Source organism: Drosophila sechellia, chromosome 2L (genome assembly GCF_004382195.2).
Source record: "Drosophila sechellia strain sech25 chromosome 2L, ASM438219v1, whole genome shotgun sequence".
Classification (NCBI taxonomy): Eukaryota; Metazoa; Arthropoda; class Insecta; order Diptera; family Drosophilidae; genus Drosophila; species Drosophila sechellia.
Window position 1 is genome coordinate 6,640,156 of NC_045949.1, and position 15,676 is coordinate 6,655,831.

A 15,676-nucleotide genomic window follows, 5' to 3' on the forward strand; every position below is an offset into this window, starting at 1 on the left:
TGTGGTTGTTGTGCTTGTGCCTTCGGTTTTCGTCTCGGGACTTAATTTATGGCTCGCATTTGCCTTTTTGGCAATATCATATACGACTTTTCAGATACTCACAGCTTACTCACCAGAATAGCTCAAAAGTATGCAGTCATTTAATAGTTGTGGATTTTATTTAACTGGTAACAAGAAACAAAAGAAACAGAAACTTTAGTTTAACACCTTACATTCGAACAAGTTAACGAAACTATGGAATTTGAATTAGTATTGTTATCCTATGCTATCCTATACAAAATATATACTTTAAAGTCTATGTTGTGGAGTTCAGTCTCCTGAACTCCTCGTTGAGCAGCGCCATTTTCGAGGAGTGCGTGTTGGCTCCCTGCCCGCCCAGCTGTATGTACTTGTCCCGGATGAAGCACTTGAACGGTGTCATCGTCGGATCTGACCGGGTCCAATCGTGCGTCGTTGACTTCCAAACGGTCTTCACGCTCACCTCGAACTGGCAGTAGTAGCAACGTAGGTTCTGCGTGCTCAAGTCGGCAACGCCGTAGGAGCAGCGTGTGCACATGGTGCAGGTATACTTGAAGGTACATATGCAGTTGTCCTCGATGGTGGGTGACTCCGGCAAGGCCATCTTCGCCTGGTATGCCCACCTGCAGCAATTGGCGCCGTGACCCAACTCCCGATTGAACACAAATGCCGCCACGTGGCACATCTCGTGCAGCAGGCAGTGGAGGAGCTCCGCCGTAGTCTTTATGTTCCGCAGAAGTAGAATCTTGGCTTTGCGCTTACCGAAGGCATCGACGTTCAGCTGGCATGAGCAACGCGTGTTCATGGCGTGCTTCCAAACAATGGGCACCTGCAGGCCACAGTGAAAGATCGCGTGGTTGAAGATGTTGAACAGCACCTTGGCCAGTGCCACCTTGCAGATTTCGAATTTGGTCTGCCGGTAGGTGAGCGCCAGTGGATGGCACATATTGAGCGAGATAGACGGGCTGAGCGATCGAACGAATCCGTAGAAATGTGGATGCCGCTCCAGGCAGGGCACACTGCTCTTGTGACGGCGGCAGTTGGCGGCCAACTGCTCTTTGTTAGGTAGATCGATTAGATCAATGGGCTCCTTGTGCGAGTCCGGGGTGCACTGATCAAAGGAGAAGACAATGGACCAGAGCTCAATGTCATATTGGCTTTTAGCCTGGCGCTCCTCAGGGGTCGGTTCATCAATATTCGACAAATTCAGCTTTGACCAAGTCGATGTCATCATTGTTTTCGGACGAATTGGATGCTCGGCTGAAGGAGTAAATGACTGGGCGGACGAAGGGAATGAATTGACGACCCGATTGATATTCTCAATATCCTCCGTCATCATCTTATCATCATCGCGAACCTCCGAAGGATTGAAGAGCTTGCGGCGTGATGGTATTAGACCCAAAAACTTTTGCATCTTCCTTTTAAGTTCCACATCGTCATCCAGCTTGATGTTGGGCTGTGGCTCGTCCCTAACGATAATGACTTTATTGCCCAACTCCAGATAGATCAGCGGAGGCCTTTTGCGATCCGTCCACTCGGGCTGCTGATACTCATCGTCGTCGGCATTCAGGGACAAATCGCCATCGCCCTCCGACTGAGAGGATGAGTCGGAAAACTGCTGGATGGACATCTCATCCCGATTTCGTTGATACTTATTTTTAGCCAACCCATGGCCTTTGGTCACCGGCAAGTGCCGCTTCACAGGCAACTTCTGTATCTCCATGTCGGTATCCATGGAACTACGACTTCTGCCGTCCATATAAAGGACGAAATCGGAGAATGAGGTATCCTTCAAGAATTTCTGGTGCAGCTTCCCCAAGTCGGAGGTGTGTGGAGCTCGGGCCACTTAAAATAAGTTTGATTGCCTGTACTGATTGCTAAGTCATAGGCTACCTGTGCGCCTTTGGTCTGCAGTCCTTGGTTGGGTCGACCAGGCTGTCGTCCGGATTTGTATGTGTTCTCGAATGCGAAATCGATTCGCATTCAATACTTTCCAAACTAACCATCTGCACATTGTTAGGCACAGGCTGAAAAGCTTAAAATAAATTCTAGAAACGATTGGATTGGATTTTCACATATGCCGCCGTTTATTGGATGCACTCTATTACACGTGCGGATATTCTGGCTGTAGTTTTCCATCTCTTAGTAACTAAACAAAATGGGAAAGGTTTCTGGATGGATAAACGATGAGTGGGTGTACAATGAAGGTGTATACATGCCATGTCTAATGTCTAACAAACTGTCTAGCACTGAAGTTTGATTCGTGACTGTGGGGGTGGGTGTATAAAAATGTCTATAAAAGTGCCGCCATAAATCAAAGATATTGGTGAAGAATTGCAACAGTCGTCCGCTTCCAAAACATCACTTGTTCAGATTGTGCTCATGCCGATTTCAGTGGTATATGCTTTTTGATTACCTAAAAGTACGAATGAGATTGAAAGATTGGAACATTTATAAACATTATCAATTCCACCGCCCAAACTGTTTACAATTAAATAATAATAAAACGAATATCAATTAAGAAGCGTGTGAAATACGTCAGAAGGCATCCAAATTTAGTTAGCGGCTAAACGATCTTGTTTTCATTTTATTTGGATCTTTCCGTATCGATCCATCGCCAGGGGCGGCCGCTGAATCACCAAGCGAAAACAAATCGCCCCCGGGCGCATGGAACTCGATTTCCACGTACGGAAACCCGATTAAGGCCAATGAAATAAAAGGAAATCAATTAAGCCATCTATTGATGATAGCAAACACCCACCTCGGAGCACATGTTCTTGTAGATCTCGTCGGTGTCCCAGGGTCCCCTCTCCGGCAGAGCGATGCCTCGCCTCCGCAGCTCCTGGACGCAATCCGTCAGATCGAAGATGGGCAGTGGATCGATGCCAGCCTTGGCAACCTTGCCAGCCAAATACTCTACGTAGTGGGTGCTTAAATGATATAGAGGTATATTGGTTGATATATAAGCCTGCAAAATATGATTTTTCGGGGATTTCCCGATATTAATCTTACCGACACATGCCAGCGTGCTTGTCAGGAACTTCCGTGTTGCACACTGTGTCGACTAGTCCTTGCGGCGTCTCCTTTTGCAGTGGGATGGGACAGCGGGCCTGGGCACGAGCCTTGGACGAACTGCTGGACTCGTCCTTGATCTGCATGGGCTCCGTGTCGAACCTGACCTTCTGCTCCTTGAGCAGGAACTGCAACTGCAGGGGAATTTTATCCCTAAGGTAGAACAGGCAGTTGCGCGGATGATGGGCATGCAGACCGAGCTTGGCACAGTATGTGGACACAGTGCACTTAGCGCCCATCATGAAGGGCCGGGCACATCCGTAGCAGAACTCGAATTTGCACTGGGTGCAGGTGAAATGCATGCATCCGCCTCTGTACAGATTAAACATTGTATTTGTAAAAGATACTACATACTGATATCTTTGTATATGAACATACCTGGCCAGCGAGTATCGGAACTTGCACTTAGGACAGTCGATGCCGTTTTGGGCCAAATGCTCCTGGACACCCTGGGCCTGCAGCTCGGGATCGTTTTCGCGCTTCCACTCCAGATAGGCTTCGCAGCTGCTGCCCTCGTGCTGGCGCTCCCAGGGCTTCCGGCACTGGGCACAGGTAACGGATCCACAGTCCGGACAGATCAATCGCTTCTGCTTGGGCCGGGCGAAGAATCCGGAGGAGCACTGGATGCACCACTTGAAGTTGGGGTCCTGCAGCAGCGAGCGATCTCGCAACTTACGCTGAAACAGTTCGTGCACATCGTTGTCCAGGATGCTCTTCAGGAAGATGTCCAGGTTGGAGAAGTACTCGAGGTGTTCATCCTCGTGCTGAGCCTCGTTGCTCAACTCGGGCAGTTTGCAGAACGGGCAACTGCAATCGTTGATACTGCGATCGGTTATCTGCGAAAGGTGGGAGCAATTGTAATCTTCCATTATCCTTTATGACCAATAAAGCCACTCACCTGAACTGTAAAGTAGCTCTTGGCACACTGCTTGCAGCATTTGTGTAGACACTTCAACATGGACACCATCTGATTCATGGGATAGCTGTTCATGCAAAGCTCGCACTCCTGCTGGAGCATGCCAATGGCCTGGTCCAGATCGGAGCACTCCCTCGCCGCCCACAGAGCCACGTCCTCCGAGAACTTCATGCTCACCAAGGTGGCGGCTATCTGGGCCTCTGCGATATTGGTCACCAGCTCCTGATCAACGTACTTGCGGGCAAGGATCTGAAATGAGAAAACAAACGTTCCAAGATGACTATAGTACTTGGTTAGCTGAAACTTGACTTGTACACACCGCTGGATCCTCGATTACCGGCTCTTGAACACTAGGATATGCCCGAAAAACGGGCATACTCATCTTACGCTTCAGTTGTTCTGCTTTTTGGGGCTCGGCCAGGTTGGGTTCCTCCTGCTCCTCCTCCGTGGCCGAGGTCTCGTAGTCATCGTCAGAGAAGCAGGTCTCATGGTACTTCTTCTTGGGGATTCGAGGTTGGGATCGAGGTTTCAACAATGCCGCTGCAGCCGCCGCTGCTCCACTGGTGCTGGGTCCATCGGCCTGGTTGGAGTTAAACCTGCTGATGGCATCGTTGATTGACTTCTTGGTGACGGGACTGCTCTTGAGCGGAACTCGGCTGGCCGCAATCGATGAGCTCTGCTTCTGGAGGTAGACCTCTTGGATTCGCTTCACGGATGAAATGCCCATGGGTGCCGAAAAGGACTTGGAGCGCAGCGGAACCTTCTTGTTCAAGGGGGTGCTATTCGATTTGTTAGTGGGTTCATTGGTGGGCTTGGGAATCTTACTGACTGTGGTCTTGTTTGTTTTAGTCTTACTTGATGTGGAGGGACCTTTGGAGGCAGTCCCGCTGTTTGCAGTCTTGCCTTTCATGCTCGGGGTTACCTTTTTAGGTTCTTCCAGTACTGTTTCAACAGGCGGCTCCACGGGTCGCGATTCGGAATCAACAATGGGTGGCGCAGGTGTTATGGGCATGGCAGTGGGCTCTTCAACGGGATCCACTTCAACGGGAGTAGGCTCAACTTCTGAAGGGATTTCTAGAACAAGCTCAACTGGTTGCTCTGCAGGTCGAGTTTCGGAGTCAGCTATGGGGGGAGGGGACTGAATAGGAAGCGCTTCCACCTTGATATCCTCCTGAACACTCTGAGAAGGCAAGATGGATTCTACGGGGGGATTCGGCAACTCTGTTTCCAGCCTTGTTCCTGTGGAGGAAACAACCTCAGTGTGTGCGATCGTATCAGTTTCTTGGTTGGTGGGTGTGACTGATAGAGCAGGCGATATGACTGGTTCAATGTCTAGTGGAATTTGTGAGTGCAGTGGCTCTTCCTCATCAGCCAGATCCTCGTCCTCCTCCATTATGTCCTCGATTTCGGTGCCTTCGTCACCAGTGGAGGCCTCCTCGATGTAGGATGCGTGCTCGTTATAGGTATTGCCCTCCTCACCATCGAAGTCGCCCTCCTCTTCTCCTTCGCTGTCGTACCACTCCTCCTCTTCCCCTTCGTCATACTCATCCGAGTATTCATCGGAGTATTCATCCTCATCGGTGGACTCGAACTCATCCATGCTGATCTCATCGCGCATCTGCTTGATCAAACGTTGAGTGTCCTCAACCAGTTCGCTTAGGTTCTGTTTGGACGGATCTCCAGAGGGAACAAACTCCTTCAGCACAACTTTGGACGTCTCGGATTCACTTGAGTGGGAACCAAGACTTGCGTTGCTTTCGGACTGGGCTATCGAAGATTCCAGCTGGGATTCCTCATCCAGCAAGAGTACGACTTCGTCCTCTGGGGATTTGGTTTCAGCACGCTGCCCATCGCTATCAAGGCTATAAAGCTCTGTATCGGAAGCGGTTTCATCATGGGGTCTGGTTCCATCGCTACCGCTGAACTCGGGAGCATCTTCGAATACTTCGTCCGAGTCTGTGGGACTGACAGCTATAGGAGTTGCATTCTGACTATGTTCTTCCAGCTCCAAGCCTAAAGGCTGGACGGGAGGTTCTTGAACAATGTTTGTATTCTTTTCGGACTGAGTTTCATGGCTCACGAGATTAACCGCCTGGTTGTCGGACGACTCTTCGGATTTTGGAGAACTGGCTGTATCCCCAATGGGTACATCTTGTGACGTAGTTTCTTCCCTTTCGATCTCATCATTGGCCGTTGGAGTCCGATTGCTGGACCGACTCTCACTGCGAAGACTGCTGCTGCTCAGGGTTCTTACGGGAATCTTTGAAAGACGCTTAGGACTTTGCTTTTGTTCGTTAGATATTGATGAGGTACTAGGCGTTATGTCGACTTTTGGACTGACGTCAGTAGTTGGAGAAGATATGATGGATGATGTGTCTTGTACATTAACTTCCTGTGATATTAAAGATTCAGATTGTTCCTCGTTTGGAGGGCTGACTATTTCAGTGCTTGCTTCTTCTCGAGGGATTTGAATTGCCTCTGTAGTTTCAGATACTTCGCTATGGTTTTCTGGTTTTTGAGGCTCTTCAGCTTGTTCTGAAGCAATTGTTATGTTTTGTACGGACTTAATTTCTTCGATTGGGTTTGCAGTGGGTTTAGATATGGCCTTCGTGCTTCCCAAATCCGGAATCGCTGGAACTTCTTCGGATTGATTTGAGATTACCTCTATCGACACATTATCGTTTATTTCGGTAGAAGGTACGTTTTCCATAGTTTCAACCGCACTCTGATTTTGAATGGATAAGTCGAAAGAGTTGCTATTTGTTCCTTCAGATAGTATTTTAGGGGGTGTGAGAGTTTTAGGATCAGATGCAGCAACAACTGGCTGTATATTACTTTCAGCAGCACTCTGATCTTTGACTGCTTCTGTTTCCTTAGCTGCTGTTTTTGACTCATTTACTTTCTGATCGATATTGTATGGTAGCTTTGTACGATTTGTTGGTTTTTGGCTTTGCTCACGTGATCTACCTTTTCTTGATTGCTGGGATCTCTTAGCTCTTCGGTTGGCTTCTCTACTTGTGCTTGGCTGGTCATCCGACTGGACTTGTACTTCTGCCACATTCTGCTTACTTTGAAAATTATTTTCAATTGATATTCTTTTGTCACTTTCATTGGCTGACTGCGGAACTGCTTGATTAATTTTCTCACTCGTATTTACTAATGGTGTTTCTAGTTTTCCCTGCTGGCCAAGTTCCTCATTAACGGTCTCTTTTCTTGTTAGTGTTTCTGGTTCTGTAACTTCTGTATTTTCAATCTTTTGAGCTTCAATGGATACTTCTGGGGCAGCTTCTTCTTGTGTTTTTGCTGTTGGAAGCGAATTGACGGAACTCTCAGCCGCTGCCTGTTCAACCTCCTCCTTGGGTTCCTCTTTGGGAGCCATATAGCATTTGTATACTATGCGTTCTGCATCCGTAAGATCGCAGCTTTCCCATTCCGCCTCGTGCCATCGTTCAGTGCCACGATCAAATTCCAACTTGAAGTTGGCTATTTCAGTGGCATAGATAAAACTGGGTTGAACCTCTTCACGTATGCTTGCTTCCCTTAAATTGGGCTTTATGACTTCCTCCATGATATAGACAGCAGGATCGACACTTGGTGTGGGCTCAGGATGAGGTTCGAGTGGAGGTTCAGGCTCCTTTGGATGTTCTACCTCAATTTTAGATTCCTCTTCCGGTTTCTCCATGAGCTCTTGTTCGACCTGTTGCACCAGGTTGGGCACAATTTCCTGAATGTGTTGCCATACAAAGTTCTTCACATCATCGGTGGACTTATCCTCTTTTGGTCCAGATGGCTTCAACGTGCTAATGGGGCTCTTTGTTAGGATACGCATTATCTCCGGATCCGTTTCGTACTCCAGATCCGACTTGCCCTTGAATGTGTCCAGCATGGTCTCGATGGAACGTAGAACCTCCTGATTCTGCTTGGCCTGGTTCTGTTCCATGTTGCCGATGAGTATCTCCAGGTTCTTCAGGGTGCTGTCCTCCATCTGATAGGGACTGGGTGTGGCATAGGTGGATTTGACGGGGCTCTCGTCGGTGCGGGGTTGGTCGAAAGGATTGGCTTGGGCGGGGCTGGGACTCTGCCCAGCCAATGGAGGCTGCAGGCAGTCCAAGGCGTGTGTGTTCAAGAAGTCATGGATATCTGTATTGGCAAATGAATGCGGGGGGAGAGAGAAAAATGGGACATTATGGCACTGCGATCGACTGATGCATGATCTACAAACTAACCCGACTTGGTGTCTATGGCCACGCCACTCTCATTCTCAACGCCATTCGGCGAGCCCCAGATGCGCATTAGAAATGGCTTGAGTTGCGTGTGATTCAGCTCCACCAGCGCCTGCTCCACATTACCTTGGTGCGCAGTCAGCGCGTTTACAATGTCGTCCCGCAGGAAGTTTCCCTTGGCCGCCAGTTTCCTGTACTTCTGCTGCCTCTGTTGGATGCAGTCCGCCACCGCCTGCCACACATTTCCCCCTGAGTTGCGCAATGCCTCGCGTGCCTCGTTTTGGGACACAGTTCCGATCGTGTTTTCACCCCTCTCCTGTCCGTACTTGGTGGACAAACTCTGCACGGTCTGCACCAGCTTGTGCCAGTTTTCGCGAAGCCACTGAATGGGATGAGTGTCCGGGGAGCAGTATTTTAGGGCCGCTTCCAGTTCCTCCACCGTGAACTTGTACAGCTCCAGTTCTTTTAGTATGATGTGCATTTCCGTTTCGGGATCTCTGGCAGGCTCGTGCTTGACTCCGAATGTCTCATGCGGCATATCGAAAGGTGAAGATACTTGCTAAAACACATGGATCCGTTGGATTTTGTTAACTATCAAGCATTGCCATAAATACTTACAAGCTGGAGCACGCGGAGCTCGTTTATGAAATTGGGTCTTTTGGTGACCAGACCGGCACTATAGGGATCCAATCCAAAGCCGTCGTGATACCGCAGGTCGTTTGCACTCCGATATCGGTCACTCTCCTGCTGCAGCTGAGAATTGCTGCGATAGTGCGGACGTCGCTCCATCTTATTTGGATCTGGAGTCGTGAAGCGGTCAGGAACAACGGGGAGGATCTCCTCTTGCTTTGTGTTTAAGGGCAGAGCGTCGTAGGTCTGCGTGGAAATGCTCTGAGGAGGCGGTGAGGTTCCCATTTCCACGGCCGCTATTTCACGGGGAGGAGTTCCACCACAGGCCGTGGAGACCTTTTGAGCCTTCTTGAGTACCTGCTCCGCCTGCGCCTGAATGCTCTCATCCAGAGTATTCCAAATGTTTTCAACGGACTCTGGAACGATACGGATGAGAGCATTAGCTTTGGGGGATCGGGTTCGGTGTCACCAAGGGATTGAAATCAAACAAACGGGATGCGGCTTGGGTTATGGTTCTGTTTTGTATTTCGTTTCCATAAATGCGTTAATTGTAGGCTTACAGTTGATGGCTCTATTAGTGTACTAACTAGGTGTAGTCTTTGGTGGTTGGGCTTAGGCCTTTGTGCCTTCGAAAAATGAGATTCTCTTTTGTATCCTACCTTTGTGCAGAAGACTCTTGGCCAGCGAGTTATCAGATTCATTTTCCGACGAAGTTTTCAGTGTGGATTTCGATGGTGTCTTGATGGGAATACTGGAGGTGCTCTTGGAGTTTACAGCTGGCGACGCTTTTGAGCTAGGTGTGGAGTTGGTATGAGTTGTCTTTGACGAAGCAGCAACGGATTTCTGACTAGGTTGTTGGCTCTTTGTTGTAGGCTTTTGTACAGGCTTCGTTTCCGTCTTGGAAGACGCCTTGATATTATTTGACTTTTCAGCTGGAGGCTGTGGTTTTTCCTCTACCTTTTTGGACTTGTTGGGCTGCACTGGAGGTTTGCTGGGCGTCTTGCAGCATATGGAGCAGATCTTGATGTTGGGCTCGTTCACAAACGTGCAGAACTCGCATTCCCATTCGTGGTCTGGGGTGGAAGGTGGTGGACCGAGGTCATCTGCACCAATCTCGTCAGGAACTTCTTGTGGATCGGGTGCTGTTTGAGCCTCAGCCTCACTCTCCGATGCGGTTACCTCTTTGACCACTTCCTCGTATTCCGAGGCACTCTCCTCATGGGCTGGCGTCACCACCTTCTGCACCACCGCCGCAGCCTGTGTATTCTCGTCTTTCATCTCCGGCTTGCGTTTTGGCTCAGCCTTCTTTGAGGATTTGTGCTGATCGGCTTCTTGGAGCTTTTGCTGAATCTTAGCTTGTACCAAGGCCCGAGCACCCGATCCCTCAGACTCCAGATCGGAGTAAATGCGACTGGTTCTGGCCGAGTCCGTTGCTGTTTTGTTTCTGGTAAGGGTTCCCTCATTTTCGCGTCGCTCCGGTAGCCACTCACTCAGCACGGACTTGGCAATGGATCCCCGACGATTCCGCATCTTGTGATGCCTCTGATCGCCATCTAATTCATCGCTGGCTATGAGTTGGGAGGCACTGGACAGGCGCCTTTGGCGCGGCTGGATGTGGTTTTGGTGGTGCTGGGAGCGCGAGGCACTGGTCATGCCCGAGCGATTGGACACCAAGGATCTGCGGTCATCCTGGTCGGAGTCCTCGTCATCCGTAAGTTCGTCATCCACGTAGCTATTGCGCTTGCGACGCAAGGACATCGATTTGCGGCTGGGTGTTGGTGATGCAGCGTACCGGGAACGGGATGCAGCTCTGGAGGCAGCTGAAGGTGGCATTCCCATGACACCTGCGCATCGAAATTACAATAAGTATGTTTATGGAGCTGATAGTGGAGTATTTTACCTGGATGCATCATGGGATAGCCGGGTGCTCCTGGATACACATTGGGCATCATACCGCGCTGGGTCATAAACACCGGCGGCGGATAATGTGGATGATGTTGCTGCGACATGTAACCCGGTCCAACGTTCAGGGACATATTGGAGTTGTTGAACTGCTGTTGGGAGCCGAACTGTGACCACTGATCAGGATGCTGGTGTTGAGGATGTGGTTGGTGCGGATGCTGTGCCCAGCCAGGATGCTGCTGGCTCTGCTGACATCCAGCGCAGTTTAGCTGCGCCAGAGATTGGGCCTGCAAGCGGAATGGTGTCTTAGTTCCCAAGGGATCATGAATCTCTAACTCACCTGCTGGATGCGCTGATTGGCGAGCCAGGCACTTCCGTTCTGGGCCTCGGCCAGTGGTCGACGTGGATTTGAGTTGAGATTGAACACCGAGGTGCTCATCTGCCGCCGCTGGGCGCCGGCCGCCTGTCGTTGTTGGAGCAGCAAGGAATTGTGAAATTGTGAGTCATCCGAGAGATCGAAATGGGATGAGTTCAGACCGGATGACATGCTGCCGGAACGAAAATGCGAGGGCGATGGTGAAATGTTTGACCAGTGCTCGAAGCCGGCTCCATTCGACAAATGCTGCGCTTGGGAAATGACCAACGAGAAACGGAGAAAGAAAGAGAGAGGAGAGGGAGAAACGACACATGACGAAACGAGACGATACGATAGGATACGAGTTGCAAGGATCAAATAGTATCAAGGATCAATGATTGATTACCTTGAAACAATATTCACCGAGCAAAGACAATACGATACACTCAGTGATGAGGGGTTTCGTACGATTGTGATTCGGGGTCAAGAGGTCACTCACCTGTTCGCTGTTGGCGCTCAGATCCTGGCGAGCCTTCTGTTGGCGGTACCGCTGCTGCAGAATGGCCATGCGGTCCAGGGTGGCGCTGGCCTTGCTCTTGATCTTCTCCAGCTGCACCGACGGCGGTCGCTGGATGGTGTCGAACACGGACTTGGGGGTGCCCGATCTGGAAGAACCCCCGCCCTCGCTGCGCGGTGGATCGGGCAGTGGTCGGTTGTTCATCTGATTGGCTGAGCTGCTGGCAACTGGAGGCACTGGGGGCGTGGCCCCGCCACCGAGCGATCCCCGCCAGCCGCCCAGCGACTTGTGCGAGGGCGTGGGCGAGGGCGGCGGCAGCATCTGGAAAAGAGTCGGGTTGGGTGCCATTTCGTATGGGTATTCGGGTAACAATTGAAAAAGTATTGTTGTTGGTTCTATAACCAAGTAAGTTGGTTCAATTTTGGGCGGGCGTTCTGGTTGTAAGGACTCTTTTATTGAAGCATTCAAATTGAAGTTTACAAACTTGGTTCTACGTGTAGCCCATGAAGGAGCCTTTCTTACGGGTCTAGGAGATCGTGCAGTGGCGTACCTGATCCTTGCGGCCCAGAAACGGTGTCAACAGGCCTCGTTTGCTGCGTCGCGGAGGTGCCACTGGTGGTGGTGCCCCACCACCGGCCTGTGCCTTTGGCGGAATCGGCGGTGTGCCCTGCTCCACAGCCTGCAAAACCATGTTCTTGAGTTCACATTCATAATGGATCCGTACTACTTACCTTTCTCATGTGCTGCTTACGTTTGGGATGCTTGTGGAACATGTCGTCGCAGGAGGCGCAGAAGATCTGGCCGGCGCACTCGGCACAGGTTACCCACGGATTCTGGGAACCGCACAAGGTGCACTTTAGTTTGTTATCTGCAAGTGATAATTATCTCTGGTAATATTTTAAACAAGTAGAATATACAAATGGTTGCCCACCTGGTGTCTTGGTTCTAATCACTGTGGTCTTCATCGGTTCGTTGGAGTACTGCTGGCTGGAGAACTCGATGGTCTCGTAGTCCGGCTCGGGTGTACTCTTCGCCTTGGGCGGCAGAGCAGGCGCCTTGGGAAGACCGCCAGCCACACCGTTTGGTGGCGTGGGTGGCGGTTTGGGCCCAATGCGGTCATTTGCCTCCATCTGAAATGGGTAATTAGTGCAATTGGATATTGGCTGGCACGCTGGATATTGGCTTACCACCCAGGAGGGCATGGTGCGAACATTCTTGTTTAGCAACTGGTGGGTCGTCATCTTGGTCGATTTTTTCGTCTGGGTTTTGCCGTCACTTAATCGTCTTTAGGCGCTTGATTGGTTTTCTATTTCATCTAAATGCGCAAGCAAAAAAATATTAATATTATTAGTATTATTTATAGATTGCCAATACCCTGTGTCATATTTTCGCCCAACCGCAGCCACTTCAAACGACTTCAAATTCAATTAAGCAAAGTGCCAGAAAATGCGAATTATGAATGCATATTTTTAGCTGGCTCACCCAAATTCCGGAGCCAATGGCCAAAATGCAGTTTCGTGGATGCCGTGCACAAAACTAAACGCTGTCAGTTTTCGATCGCGAATAAAAACGCTAAATGTAGTCGAAAATATCTTTCGGTGCATAGGAAAAAAATTTAAAAATGTATATATTTTTGCATAACATTTTCGGACTTGTTTATTTATGAATTCATGCGAAAGAGGGAAGTGCTGTTTTGTGACTCAATCGACTCATTCTGTCAACGCGGCTAAGTGGCTGAGATGCCAAGAAAATTGCTAAAGAGATTGGATGAGGGAGAAGAATTCGGATTTGAGAATAGTTCTCAAAAGTTTCGAATATAAGAGTATTTCATGTAAGTGCTCGAAAATAAAAGCGAGCGAATAAAACTGACAGAGAGAGCGAAAATATTGACTAAAAGCTGAGCGGATATGTATTTTGTAATGACGCAGGTGGCCAAAGCTAAAATGCTGCCAAATAGTATAAATTAAATAATGGCCTAAACAACATAATAATAAAAAAAAATAATGCTGATTTTAGTATATATTTTAAGTTTACTATAATTGAGTCTAAGGCCTCAAACTTTTTAAATCAAAGTGCAACGCACCGGTAAAAGTTACAAGTATTCCTAAATATTTCATATATAATTAACTTATTATTATGTTCTATGAAATGTGTATCTATGATACCAAGAAATCACTTATCTCTTGCATATACTTTTGAGATAAGATTGAAAGTTCAAATAAACTTAAAAGTATACATATCCAAACGTCAAAGTCTCGCATACTACATTTTATATTCCTGATACTTTGACACAATTTCCCATTTATTGAATTTGTTGTTTTATGTTTATATTTATAATATCTTTTAGAGCTTATATTCATTCAGCAGTTCTGGCATATTTGCCACGCACTAGTTACGTGCGTAACGATCCATTAAATGTATCCATAACTTTCGGAGTCGCGATGCCTCAACGAGCATAACGAAAATCAAGCCACACAGTTCTCTCGCATCGCGTATACGCAACGTGTTCGCTGGGCCTGCACTCCCGTGTCTGTTGCGCTATTTTTGAAACCCTCCGCAGCCACTCCATACATTTGGCCCGAAATGGTGTCACACTGTGCAGCAATATTTATGATAGCCGCCTGCAGTGGTGGTAGGGACATGGACCGGTGCCACCTCAATCCCGCCCAGAAGATCGGCCTCCTCCGTGCGGCGACTTCGAGTGGCAAGTGGCCTGGCCAGAGGCAAACGCAACGCTGACTCACAGACACAGACTCACGCGGCGAGGGAAAAAGTTTTATTTTTATGGGAGAACGAACGGTGGGAACTATTTTTAAAGATTTCTTTGGCTTGCCTATATTTGCGTTTTTTTTAGTTCACAGTTTTTCATTTATTTCAAATTGGCAAATAAGCCTTAAAAATTTGATTTAATTTTGTATACTTAATTTTGCACTTTGATTGTTTATCCCAGCCAATGCCTTGAACTTTCCCATGGAGAGCGTTGTTCTCCCCGTTTAAAATTAGCTGAGTTTTATATTTAGAACACTTGAGATCCATTTAATTGTGGTGTGATTTTAAATTGGCTTTTGAACTTTCGCAATGGATCGGTTTGTATTGACGGGTGGGTATCCGCGAATTCAGAGGTCACTTACATAATTCGATTTCACTTGACGCGTCTTGCCGCACTCAAAACTGCCACTGCCAGCTGGTAGCACATGCATATATATATATATATATATATATATATATATATATATATATATAGGAATATATATATTTTCCTGATGTCTAGCCACAGCGCGACATGAAAATTCAGCTACGGTCTCGTTCGACGATCGTCTCCCAGCAAACTGAAATCTCAATCAGATTCTAAACAGCACTTTTACTGCAGTCCGCGGTCCCTAGTCGTCGCCCGAGTAGGAGGAAGTCAACGCAGATCTATGTGCTCCTCTGGTCTCGTCTGGTGTGGTATGGTCCGCTCCCCCTGGCGACTCCCTCAATCCTCGACCAGTCGCATCTCTTTCCTATTTTCAGCATTTTCGCGTTGTTTTATAAATACATCGTTTTCGAGCGGCATAGAACATTTTGACTGCGAGACGCCGTCGCGTGTGTGAATATCATTAATTCTCGAATATATATCATTCTCAGCTATTTGTTGTTAAACATTCGGCAGAACATACGCTTGTTATACGGAACTGATTACTTTTTGTGCTTCTTTTCGATGAATGAAAATATGACAATTGTATCGAATCGATGTACTGAGATCTGATCGACTATAGAATTCGATGTTTGAAGTTTGACCTGTTAAGTCTTCAAACTAGGAAAGTTCAAGTTCAATGGAATTTCAGAGAACATAAATATTTCCGCAATTCTTATTATTTATCTAATATTTTATCCAAAAACCATGGCGCCTGGGTAAAGCGTTGAATCGGGATACACGCCAGCTATAATTATGATTTATGACAAACAAGTATCTGAAGGGATATCCCGCAGTTTAGCCTTGAACAAATTCTGCACATTTAATGCTAACAATAAAGAAGAACATCTATTAATTTCGGATCGAA

The 15,676-nt window shown here is 48.1% G+C and overlaps 2 protein-coding genes across 11 annotated transcripts; both read right to left on the reverse strand.

Annotated features, from left to right (window-relative positions):
- Positions 1–139: 139 nt before the first annotated feature.
- On the reverse strand, positions 140–1,998 carry LOC6611440. The gene has a single exon (XM_002035947.2). It carries the CDS (start codon positions 1,775–1,777, stop codon positions 296–298), a length of 1,482 nt encoding a protein of 493 aa, XP_002035983.1. The 5' UTR covers positions 1,778–1,998; the 3' UTR covers positions 140–295.
- An 83-nt stretch (positions 1,999–2,081) lies between these two features.
- On the reverse strand, positions 2,082–15,097 carry LOC6611441. 10 transcript variants are annotated; one of them, XM_032717715.1, is made up of 17 exons: positions 14,765–15,056; positions 12,821–12,948; positions 12,565–12,763; positions 12,365–12,501; positions 12,184–12,312; positions 11,616–11,954; positions 11,102–11,383; positions 10,760–11,048; positions 9,519–10,703; positions 8,848–9,275; positions 8,356–8,788; positions 4,326–8,146; positions 3,989–4,255; positions 3,469–3,926; positions 3,031–3,402; positions 2,780–2,948; positions 2,082–2,434 (listed from the first exon to the last, which is right to left on the reverse strand). In XM_032717715.1, exons 2-17 carry the CDS (start codon positions 12,872–12,874, stop codon positions 2,399–2,401), a joined length of 8,598 nt encoding a protein of 2,865 aa, XP_032573606.1. In that variant the 5' UTR covers positions 12,875–12,948; positions 14,765–15,056; the 3' UTR covers positions 2,082–2,398. The 10 variants fall into 10 exon arrangements, with proteins under 10 accessions (XP_032573606.1, XP_032573613.1, XP_032573626.1 ...); XM_032717722.1 differs by having other exon boundaries at positions 8,233–8,788; positions 11,102–11,224; positions 14,765–15,055; XM_032717735.1 differs by having other exon boundaries at positions 4,326–5,245; positions 8,233–8,788; positions 14,765–15,038.
- Positions 15,098–15,676: the final 579 nt, after the last annotated feature.

Excerpts from the sequence above, each read along its gene's own strand:
- LOC6611441 (XM_032717696.1), bottom strand. The coding sequence starts at position 12,874 with ATGACGACCCACCAGTTGCTAAACAAGAATGTTCGCACCATGCCCTCC. Across the intron at positions 8,147-8,232 it reads GGCCATAGACACCAAGTCGG|ATATCCATGACTTCTTGAAC; the intron begins GTTAGTTTGTAG and ends TTGCCAATACAG. Across the intron at positions 2,949-3,030 it reads AAGCACGCTGGCATGTGTCG|CACCCACTACGTAGAGTATT; the intron begins GTAAGATTAATA and ends ATATCATTTAAG.
- LOC6611440 (XM_002035947.2), bottom strand. The coding sequence starts at position 1,777 with ATGGACGGCAGAAGTCGTAGTTCCATGGATACCGACATGGAGATACAG.